This window comes from Astyanax mexicanus, chromosome 8, assembly GCF_023375975.1.
Source record: "Astyanax mexicanus isolate ESR-SI-001 chromosome 8, AstMex3_surface, whole genome shotgun sequence".
NCBI classification, from domain to species: Eukaryota; Metazoa; Chordata; class Actinopteri; order Characiformes; family Acestrorhamphidae; genus Astyanax; species Astyanax mexicanus.
Window position 1 is genome coordinate 13,335,598 of NC_064415.1, and position 12,333 is coordinate 13,347,930.

The following is a 12,333-nucleotide window of genomic DNA, read 5'->3' on the forward strand; positions in this document are numbered from 1 at the left end:
AATGGAGTTTTTAAGTACTGCTGTAAGGATTTGATGGCATTCAGCAATAACGCATTAGTAAGGTCAGAATGTTGCATCATGCCAATAAGTTCAGGTTTACCTGCTTCAGAAAATCCTCTATTTCTATTGGCAGTATCTCTCTACAGGTACTAGAAGAGCTGTGTGTGCATTTACACATCTGTGTAAATACTTGCACGAGTGCAACATAATAAAGATCTCACTTTTCATGGAAGTTCTGGGAGTTTCCCTATTTTATTTGGGTTTCCCTAGTGAGAGAGAGCATATCGTCACTGTCCAATGAAAAACACTTATCTCCAAAACAGCAACTTTACAGGAGAGAGAAATAAAGCTAATAAATTCATGCTAATGAAGCAAATTTGAATTGTATTGAATTGAGAAAAAACATTGTAAACTTTCAATGGAACTCAAAGTAAAAATATGTAGTATTTAAGGTCATTTTGAAGAGTTTCTATTGGTCGGTTAATCAATAAATTTTGGCACAGTGTAAGGGACAGTTTGTCGGTTCAAATTATGTAGTTAATTAAAAATCGACAAAAAAGGAGATAAGTGTTTTTTTATAGGACAGCGACAATATGTGACTGTGTAATAAGCGTGTTTTAACAAGTCCATTTTTGGCTTCAGCAGGAAAACCACTTGTTTTCACATGCTCACTGTATTATGAGCATGAATGAAGAAGCCATAATCTCTTACTTGGCATAGGCTTTCTCCACCAATGCGCTCCAGAACTCCCCGCCCTCCGCAGAGTGAACAAACAGCAGCTTCCCATCCTTCACCGGCAATCTGTCATCAATCACCACGTCCATCCACTCTCCAAACTGCCAGAACTACAGAGAGAGAGAGAGAGAGAGAGAGAGAGAGATAGAGATAGATGGAGAGAGAGAGATCGAGAGAGAGAGAGAAAGAGAAAGAGAGAGAGAGATAGAGAGAGAGACTTTAAAAAAAAAAAATCACTGAAGAACCAGCCAGCAGGGGGCAGAACAATTAGCACATTGACTGTATGGTAGGAGATTCTTGCTGTATTCAATTTGAAATTTCCAAGAAAGTTTCTGTAGCCCTATACAGTTTATTATCAGTTCTGTCTAAATCAGTTGTGTATAGTACTGTACAAGTACTGTTCAACTTCTGTGGACATGTTTCTATGGTGTTTGGATGTGCAAATTACTGCATAATGTGTCAATGTCAACTGTTACATCATTTCTTGCACCAACGGCCAATTTATGAGGTAAAAGGAACACACCATTATACGCCCAGCAACCCCCCCCCCCCCCCCCCCCCGCCAACCCTCTATCTTTAAACCCCTTTACTCTACGCTAGAAAAGTGTGTCAGCAATGGGTGCCCCCTAAAGTAGCTAAATGCATTCATTAGAAAGGGTGTCCACAAACATTTGGAGTTCAGATACTTCCAGGCCTGCAATAAATGATTCTTTCTATAAAGAAGCTAGGCTGAAATTGATAGGCACTGTTGTGCAGTCTACACTACTTTTATTTTAATTTTTAAATAAAGCATTATTGTAAATATAATGTACTACATTTTACTAAAAAGACAGAAATTACTGCCAACTTTTTTTTTGCATTGCCTCGTAAAGCCATAGAGTGGCCAATTGTGGTGAAAGATTCCACAACTTGTCCAGTCTTGCATTATGATGTGCATTCTTTAACCTCAGAGGCGTAGATCATTATAATAGGTATAAAACGATTGAACTAAAACAGGCACACAGCTGTGAAACAGGTGAAGAGGGTCTAAAAGAAACAGAAACAGACAAGAGTAAAAGGCGTGCAATTCATTTGTCAAGCCGTGCGTCACAGATACAGTCTCACTGCTGCAACCAGTAGAGGTAAAGACAAGAAGTAATAAGCCGTGGAGCTCTCTCTGGATCACTGAACTGCTGACAGGAACACACAGCCTCACACAGCTGCAGAGATCGGTCTCAGTGAAACATCTCTCCAGGGTCAAACTCATAAGACACATCTCTCTCAATCTCTAGGCAAAATCTTCCCATCCTCACTCCCTGCTGTTTTACTGCAACCATTCCTGTCGTAAAAAGTTCTTTAGGGTGTTAAACAGCACAGTTATTCCAAAGAACATATTTTTCAGATTTATCAGCATTTTACCATCAACATCACACCTACATCATCATTCTGTTACAATTTAACATTTAAATTACTGTTTCAGAGTCATGCTGATGCTTCAATGACTGCAACAGAGAAACCTATGTATGCATCATGCTACAACTTGCTAAAAAAAAATTGCAATATACTCATTTATTACATACAAATCTAAAGCAGTTTATATCTAAACTGCTGATCTCTAAACACCATTCAATATTTTTCAGCCCTTTTCTGATGAAAATTTTGTATTTTGATAATGCTGCAATACATCATAGCCCAAGAAAATGACAATGTTATTATTTTTCAATACCCTAAAGCATGAATTTCACTTCCCAGGAGCTTTTTGTGAGAATTATTGCTTAATTCTGCTCTAAAACTCAATACATGTAAATTCACTGGTTGCTTGGGATTGTGAGTAAAGTAACTACAGAGAGAGCGAGAGTCAGAGAGAAGGAGAGAGAGAGAGAAACAGTCAATGAAGAAACAGCCAGCAGGAGGCAGAATTATCAGAGCATTGACTGTGTGGGAGACTTTGCTGGATTCCATTTGAACTCGGGTGGCGAAATTTCCAAAGTTGTACCCAATAGGAAGCCAAAGCCAAACTTCCTACGTAGAGGATCAGGAGAGCCTCACAAACCCAAAGTAAATCCACAGTAGTAAAAACAGTACTATTATACAGTTTAATATCACTTCTGTCTCATACATAAGGCAAATACACTTAAAATGTTTGACACAATCACCCACAGTGATTGAAACATGAAGGTACCCTGTTGTATACAAGAGTGAACAGGCATCATAAGATATAAGCTCAGATATTATATGACAGTAGATGGAGGAATCAAACTGGATGCTCCACAAATTCCAGGGAACAGATCTGTGCCCCTGCCAGTAACCAAAGATACAGCCTACAACATTACATACGTATTTTTGTAACTTCTGCAGTCACCCACATCCGTACAGATACTGACTGTTCAGGAGTTACAACAGAATGCTTCTTGATAATTCCAAGCAGTGTCACAACACGGTCATCAAACTTAACTCTAAAGAAAACGCATGAGGCGCACTGGATTATAAGATGCAATATGCGACACTAGTAAGAAACAGAGGTGTCAAACGAATGCTAGATGTTAATCTACAATCTAAAACTGTTTATTTGGGTAAGTAGTGCTTCTGTTAATTTACATAAGTTTAGATTTCAAGATTTCCACTAGCACTAGCCACGATTAGCGGCTAATGCCACCCTACAGAGCTACAATGAGGAACCCTGAGTGTTTAGGTAAGCCAGGGCGATATAAGCTAGCGGTTTGTTCCAAGTACCTTGTTTTAACATGGTAACCGAGCAGACTACAGGCCGATAATACTCATCTCTGAATGGCAAAAAAGCTAGCGCTTAGCAGTTAATGCTAATGCTGCTCCAGTAGTGCTAGCCAGAGTTAGCAGCAGACTACAGCCCAATAACACTCACCTCTGAACAGCTAAACAGCTAGCTAATGCTTAGCACGGTTAGCAGCTAATGTTAATATTGCTCCAGTCTTAAGTCTCAGTGCTTGAGAACTAAATTAAAACGCTGTACTTCAACAGATTGGCTTCACTGCTCCTTACAACCTCACTGGTAAAATTCAGACATAAGGTGCACTGACGACTTTTGGAATAGTTAAAGGATTTTGAGTGTGAAACATACGATAGGTGTTTTAAGAAACATAACACCATGTAAAAACAGCAAGTAACAATCAGCACAGATTTGACAAAGAAGCAAAAATTGGCCTTAAGAGCTCATAAGGTGAGCTCAGGCTGGACTGAGTGAGTAATCGTATTGTAAGAGCTGTGGGAGTCAGACTGGATTAGGATAACTGTGCTTCCTCCACAGATCTTCTTCCCTCTGGTTCTGCTTAGACCACTAGATGCACCAACAAAGAAGTAAACAGATTAAAAACAGACCTAGGCCTCTCTCTCTCTCTCTCTCTCTCTCCCTCACCCCAACAAACACACAACCCTGCCTCTAATTATATCTAGATGAGTCAGCCAGGAGCTTCCCAGAGCTACAACAACATATGGAGGTACTCACGCTCACATACTTTAAATATGCCTGTTGCTAATTCCATCTAACTCATCAATTAGGAACTGCTTTTAACCACAAGAACACATGCCCGTGCTATGCGAGAGCCGAGGGAGAATACAATATGGAAATAGCTTGTCAGAAAAAACATGCACTGAATTAAACACACACACGCACCAGCTTCATTCATGCTAGTGTTAACGTCAGCTCACATTTCTACTACTATAAACACACGCTGAGGAAAAGGCTACATTAGAGCCTCACAGGCAGACAGAGTGCAATTCTGAACCCTGTCAAAGCACAACACGTCTAACAGAACCCTCTCAGGAACATCTTCCCTTCTCATCTATATGCATAAGCCTATATATACTGTGTCTGTGGACGGTCTGTCACAATAGCTATTTTTGGGGCAATACATGGCCCCATAAAAAATGCCACAATAATATTATCATTTTGAACCCATGAAATGCTGCTGGTATACATATGATGGCATAAAATACAATGACACCCTTTTAAAAAACAATACCTTTTTAAGTTAATAATAGTTTACTAATAGGGGTGGACAATATGGCCCTAAAATAATATCAGGATATTTTTGTGATCATATTTTTGCCGATATGACAAAACTTTGAATAAAAAAATAATACATTTCAAGAATACACTACTGTAAAAAAATGAATATTAACATTTTTTTGGCAATACTATTGCACAGGATGTGATATGGCACCCCTAACTGAGATTTTTACCAGATTGTGATTGAAGTCAATGATCCAAAATTTCATAATACTAATAATGCACTCCAGTTATCCAGAATGGAAGTGAAATAAATTATACTGTACAGATATAATAGATATTATTTAAAGGGAAATGAGAACACAAATGAGAACATTTTCCTTTTTCTACAAACAGCAAAAAAAAAAATAATAATAATAATTGTATCCTGATGGCCCACATACCCTAAAATAGTATGACAATATTTCAGGGTATTACTGTAATAATGATATTTAAAAAATGTTGGAGATATTATTGCATTTGATTCATTAAGGACTCAGCTGAAAGATATATCTGCATCACAATACATGGTTCAATCGAAATACCTAATTTTACATAATTTTCTGCAGCATTAAGACAATACCGGAATGTGTTTATGACTACAATAACCGCTGTCATCCTGTCTCACTGTCAGTGCTGCAGTGAGGTGAGTGGAGTATACTTGTTATAATCTGACTTCACCCCTCAGGCTACAACATACTTTTTAATACAACCCCTGGCAAAAAGTATGGAATCACCAGTCTTGGATGAGCACTCCTTCAGACATTTCATTCTGTAAAACAAACTCTGATCAAAAACATGATACAATAATAAGGTCATTCCAAAGTGCAACTTGTTGGCTTTCAGGAACACTCAAAGAAATGAAGAAAAAACATTGTGGAAGTCAGTGAATGTTACTTTTATTGACCAACCACAGGGAAAAAAATATGGAATCACTTAATTCTGAGGAAAAAAGTATGGAATCATGAAAAACAGATAAACAAAAGATGATTCAAAATACATCACTAGTATTTAGTTGCACCACCTTTGGCTTTTATAACGGCTTTCAGTCTCTGAGGCATGGACTTGATGAGTGACAAACAGTATTCTGCATCAATTTGGTGCCAACTCTCTTTGATAGCAGTTGCCAGATCAGCTTTGCAGGTCGGAGCCTTCTTGTGGACCATTTTTTTCAATTTCCACCACAGGTTTTCAATTGGGTTGAGATCTGGACTATTTGCAGGCCATGACATCGACTGAATGTGTATTTCTCCAAGGAATGCCTTCACTTTTTTTGCCCTATGGCACGATGCATTGTCATCTTGGAAAATTATTTCATTATCTCAAAACATCTGTTCAATTGAAGGGATGAGAAAACTGTCCAAAATGTCAATGTAAACTTGTGCATTGATAGAAGAATTAACCACAGTCATCTCCCCAGTGCCTTTGCCTGACATGCAGCCCCATATCATCAAGGACTGTGGAAATTTGGTTGTTTTCTTCAGGCAGGCCTCTTCATAAATCTCACTGGAACGGCACCAAACAAAAGTTCCAGCATCATCACCTTGTCCAATGCAGATTCTTGACTCATCACTGAAGATAACTTTCATCCAGTCATCCACAGTCCATGATTGCCTCTCCTTAGCCCACTGCAGTCTTATTCTTTTATGTTTAGGTGTCAATGATGGTTTTCTTTAAGCTTTCCTGTATTGAAATCCCATTTCCTTTAGGCGATTTCTTACGGTTCGGTCACATACATTGGCTCCAGCTTCTTCCCATTTATGCTTTATCTGTTTAGTTGAACTTTTTCGGTTTTCAAGACAAATGGCCTTAAGTTGCTTGTCTTGACGCTTTGATGTCTTTCTCGGTCTACCAGTACGCTTGGCTTTAACAACCATTCCATGCTGTTTGTATTTGGTCCATATATTGGATACAGCTGACTGTGAACAGCCCACATCTTTAGCAACCATGCATGAAGAGTTACCTTCTTCAAGAAGTTTCACAATCCTCTCATTTGTTTCAAGAGACATTTCTCTTGTTGGAGCCATGGTTCTTGCCACTCTAATTCGTCCAGCAGCCCTCCAAGGTGTCATGACTGCAGGTGTTTTTAACTGCAGACTAACGAGCAGATCTAATCTGAGGCAGGTGTCCATTTAGGGAAAGGAAATTGACTGGGTGTGTCCTTATTTTCTACCTTCAATTTGAGTGATTCCATACTTTTTTCCTCAGAATTGAGTGATTCCATATTTTTTTCCCTGTGGTTGGTCAATAAAAGTAACATTCACTGACTTCCACAATGTTTTTTCTTCATTTCTTTGAGTGTTCCTGAAAGCCAACAAGTTGCACTTTGGAATGACCTTATTATTGTATCATGTTTTTGATCAGAGTTTGTTTTACAGAATGAAATGTCTGAAGGAGTGCTCATCCAAGACTGGTGATTCCATACTTTTTGCCAGGGGTTGTAGCTGCAGTAAATCAAATATGACAAACCAGTTCTTTATAAACCACAACAATACATGTATCTACTAATGCAGTCATATTACATGTGTAATACTTAGTATTGTTAATATTTTTGTTTTTTTATTACAAATCATACACTTTTTACAATAAAAAAGATAAAACTTTCATACAATTAGGGACGGGATATATAAAATTCATGATAAAACATATGCCATGATTATTGCCTTTTAATGATAATAATATTTTTTGATCCTCAATACTACAATAGGTCAGCTTAAAGAGTAAATGAAATAATAAGATGTAAAAAAGAATAATTTAACTATCTAGATTTACTTTTAATTTGTGGACAGATGCATATTCACTAGGGGTGGGCGATATAGCACTAAAATTATATCACGATATGTCATGGTATTATCGCGATAACGATATTCTTGGCGATATAAATTATTATTATTGTTTTTGTTTTTTCAAGAATACACTACTGCAACAAAATAAAAATGTCATTTTATTATTGCATACGATTTATGTCACATCCCTACCTGAGATATTAAAAATACAAGAATTTGATCAGATTTTTAACAGAAGACAATGATCCAGAATGTCATGATGACTTATAATTACGGGTGGGCGATATAGCTCTAAAATAATATCACGATATTTCAGGGTATGTTTGCGATAACGATATACTTTGCAATATAGGAAAACTAAAATAATTCATTCATTTCAGGAATATAGTATAATAGCATAACAGAACAATCATTATGTGGCAAAATAAATAATATAGCATAAAATAATATAATGCAGCAAATAATATTGCAGAATATTTAGTGCATGCATATAAACTGCAAACTAAAACAATTATACAATAAATACACTTAAAGCTTCACAGTAAATAATATACTACTTTTAAGACAGAACAGCCCTATTATCACGATATGGATTTTTAATATCATGATATTTCTGTATCACGATATATTGTATACGATATAATATTGCCCACCCCTAATATTCACTTTATATTGCACACCACTTCATTCTCTTTATTTACAAATGATAATAATAATGATATCATAATAATATTACACAATTATAGATGGGTGTTATGGCCTAACAATGTATTTTGCATAACAATATTCCTTATTTTTTATAACCTCTGCTAAGTCTAACATTTCACACAGTGATGGTCAATCTGTTGTTTACCATTATTGCCCTAATTCCAATACACCAAAAAGCTAATAATTATGCTGTAATGTAGCTGGTTATCCATTACAACAAAATACTTTAAGTCTTTTGTGATATATACTGCATAAATAAGCATTACAGCGCCTGCAATATGCAAAGAAAAGATCTTAGACTGCATAATATTTCTATTATGATTATCATGTTGTACTTTATGTATATGTGAGCTAGGGCTAGTAGGTTAATCAAATGAATCTGAATAACTGAATTACTGTGTTTTAATGAACTTTTCAAAAAAAGTATACTCAAGATACTCAAGACATATAGAAGCTGGCAGGGGGAATTTCAGTAGAGATAGATTTGCTTCTGTCAGAAACCTGTAAAAAAACTCTTATGTGGCAGTGATTATCATATTTTACACTTTTCCTTAACTATAATACTGAAATATACAGAGGTTAATTATGTTTAATATAAAAGCCAAATATAAAGTTGAAGGGGGCTTACTATTTGTAAAAAAAACTAAACATTTTTTATTAAATGTAAAGGAAACAATAGCTCAAGAATAACTTTAAATAATGCTGCCTGTTTACGAAAAAAATAGTTTATATAATAACCTAAACCTATAAAAATTACAATCGAAAATTGAGATTTTTTTTTTTTTTTTACAATATCGTCCAGTCCTAATGTGAGCTGCATTTGTAAATTCCAAAAGTACACAAACTCTCATAGTGTAAGAAACTTTCCACTCCCCGCCCTCTTTTTTCTCACACTCTGAAAGCATGTGTAGGAGTGTAGAACTGATCCTGCCATAGCTTTTATTTACACTCATACAGCGTAAAGCCCCGTGTACAAACACACAGACAACAGAGCAGCACAGAGAAGGGAGGGACAGCTGACAGATCTATACAGATAATACCAGCTTTAACACATACACACACCCTCAGCTCTCTCACTCACACACACACACACACACACACACACACACACACACACACACACAAACACACACACACACAAACACACACACACACAACACACACACACACACACACACACACACACACACACACACACACACACACACACACACACACACACACACACACACACACACACACACACACACACACACACACACACACACACACACACACACACACACACACACACAGACACAGACACCAGTGAGGATTCAACTCACCACCACAACCCAGCATAAGCACTGAATGGGTTAAGACTGAAGCTGGAGGCAGAGAGCGAGTGTGAAATCTACAGCATGTGTGCTAATATCAGTTCTGTACGTCAATTAACACCGAGGTTCAACAAACTGAGGTGGAGCATGACTGGCAACACCTTCACAACTCAGTCCAAATAAAGCAAAGTCCAAACAAAAAAGGACAAAAGAAAAAAAATGTGTTTGCTGTAATTCACACTGGGGCTGCTTCTCCATGTGCCTCTGCTTCCACTTGAAGAAGCTGTAAGCAGGAAATTCCAAACCAGAGAATAGATGTTTAGTAAATGTTAAGCCTACAAAGAGTAGAGTCAATATGTAGGATAAACACAATGACTGGAAGTAAGGGGTGGGGCCGAGGTATTAAATCAGATTTATGTGCCGGGGTCACTGCAGGGTGCTTAGTAAGTAAATAAGGACACATAGCAAAAGGAAAGAACTTAATAAAACGTATTACAAGAATACTGAAAACATTCAAAGAAAAATGTATACTTGATAAGGTTGATATATGAGTAGGGTGTAGAATCATATAGAGAAAATATTTAGAAAATAGAAGTACCCATTATAAATCAATGCAAATCTATATTTGACATGTACACTAATACATTACACTACAACAATCATGTACAACAACAGATGTACTGCTAATTTATACCAGCTTTTAAACTGTAATTTTTCATATGCGTAGAAATATCCTTTTCAAATGCATGAATGTATCAAAACACTGCAAGAAAATAAATTGACACAAAACAAATGGGGCAATGGGGTAAGCTAATTGTTCTAAATAAGATTTGAAAAAAATAAACTATAAGCCATAATCTCAAAAACTCAAAATCAGTAATATAAACTTAAATCAAGCTAGAAAATTAAACTTATTTTTTTTTCTTTAATTTGGACACAAGAATCAGAAAAATTTGACTGGTGATTTTTGTGATTAGTCAGTTCAGTTATTCAGTTCTTGAATTCAAATTAAATAAAAAAAAGTGTACAATCTAAGTAAGACTGATTAAGATCATTATTCCTAAAATAAGCAAAATAATTTTACACTTATACAATGACAATTCTTATCAAAGGAAAAATAAGATTTATAGCCTTGAAATACGATCATTTCACTTGCAAGGATTGAGTTTTTGCAGTGTATAACACATTTTGCTCTTTAAGCTTTGCTAGCACTCTCTCCTTGGTAAGAGTGACTACCTGAGCCCTATGTACTGTATATAGGTGAACTTCAACCACAGCTGGCAACAACAGCCACACAAACAAAAGCAGCAGAAAACAGATCCCACTTCCCTTTATACTCACGACCATAAAAACAATTCATATCCATTTAACCCTATTTTTCCCAGCTACTTTAATCATGGCTTTATCACGCAGTATTAGGAACGTATTCTTGTTCTTACGTGTGTTTTGGTTTATACCTGAAAGTGAAAGATGCCAGCATATCCACTGCCAAAGCTCTGTCCATGTGGAACCACACGGTGCAGCAGATTATCATTCAGAGTCAGAGAGGCAATAGCAGCCAGGAGCCAGCAGTCACCTGCAAAAACACAAACACAAGATCTTATACTTATACAACATAAAGCACCAGCATGTTGATGTTTCTTTCGGTCCTGAAGAAACTTATAGGAGCACCTGGCGATTGCTTAGAAATGCCAACACCTGTATAAGAGTAAGGTTTAAGCTTTGCCAGCTTGCTCATGGCAAGGCTTTTATTTTTGTAGTTTGTCATAAAAGGTATTACCGCACATAGTGAACTGTGCAGTTTGTTGTAATGAATGTGAACAGCAGACACTGGCTAAAAGCATTCCACGATTTTTGTCTATTCAATAGAAGTGATATGTGCAAACATATTTTATTTATTTGTGTTTGACTGCACGAGCATTTTGATCATTTATTTATTTATAACAGTGCTGGAGAGAGCTGCACTGGGTATCATTTCTTTAGAAGAATATATCTGTCCGCCTGCAGCAGTGCTTCAAACAGACCCAACCTTTCCTGCTCTATATTACATCACATGATCCTAATGTTTGGGTAAAGGAGACAAGCTAAATAAAATCTCAGAGCGATCAGTAACAGAAACTCCACTGTTTAACAGAGTAAGCTGCACTTCAGATAGACCTCACAGGAAAAAACTACCTACTAATTATGTATTTTTCTGCAAATTTAAGGTATGACTAAGTTTGTCATTATAACAAATTAAATTCTTATTTTTTTTACTTACTAGATTGACATGACTTCAATATTTTTGCTTATATTGAAATAGCCCATTGGGATTTTCTAACAAAGGACAGCTCATTAAATGTGAATAAGCCAATTTGTCGACTTTAATGTTTGTTTATTTATTTAAGCCATTTTAAGATGTTTTTCCATTTAATTACCGTATTTTTCGGACTATAAGGCGCACCGTATTATAAGGCGCACGATGAGTGAACGGTCTATTTTTAGTGTTAGTCCATACACAAGGTGCACTGGATTATAAGGCGCACTAAATGAAACTTTATTTATATCAGTAACAATAACTCTGAGCAATAAATCCTTCACAATATCTGTGAAAAATAACAACATCTCTGAGCAATAAATCAACAAGCACAGCAAGTACGTATTACTCCGCGACGCTCCTGACAACGGTAGCCGCAACGCTCCGACAGACCATAATATTATGTTGAAGCACAGCAAGTACGTATTACTCCGCGACGCTCCTGACAACGGTAGCCGCAACGCTCCGACAGACCATAATATTATGTTG

At 36.6% G+C, this 12,333-nt stretch overlaps 1 protein-coding gene across 1 annotated transcript in view; it reads right to left on the reverse strand.

The window, feature by feature from the left end:
• capn1 (calpain 1) overlaps positions 1-12,333 on the reverse strand; it is a 43,673-nt gene that overhangs the window by 12,363 nt on the left and 18,977 nt on the right. The window contains exons 4-5 of the mRNA XM_007236091.4: positions 11,006-11,124; positions 712-845 (exon numbers count right to left, since the gene is read on the reverse strand). Coding sequence (XP_007236153.2) covers positions 712-845; positions 11,006-11,124 — 253 coding nt within the window. The remainder of the gene's footprint in view (positions 1-711; positions 846-11,005; positions 11,125-12,333) is intronic.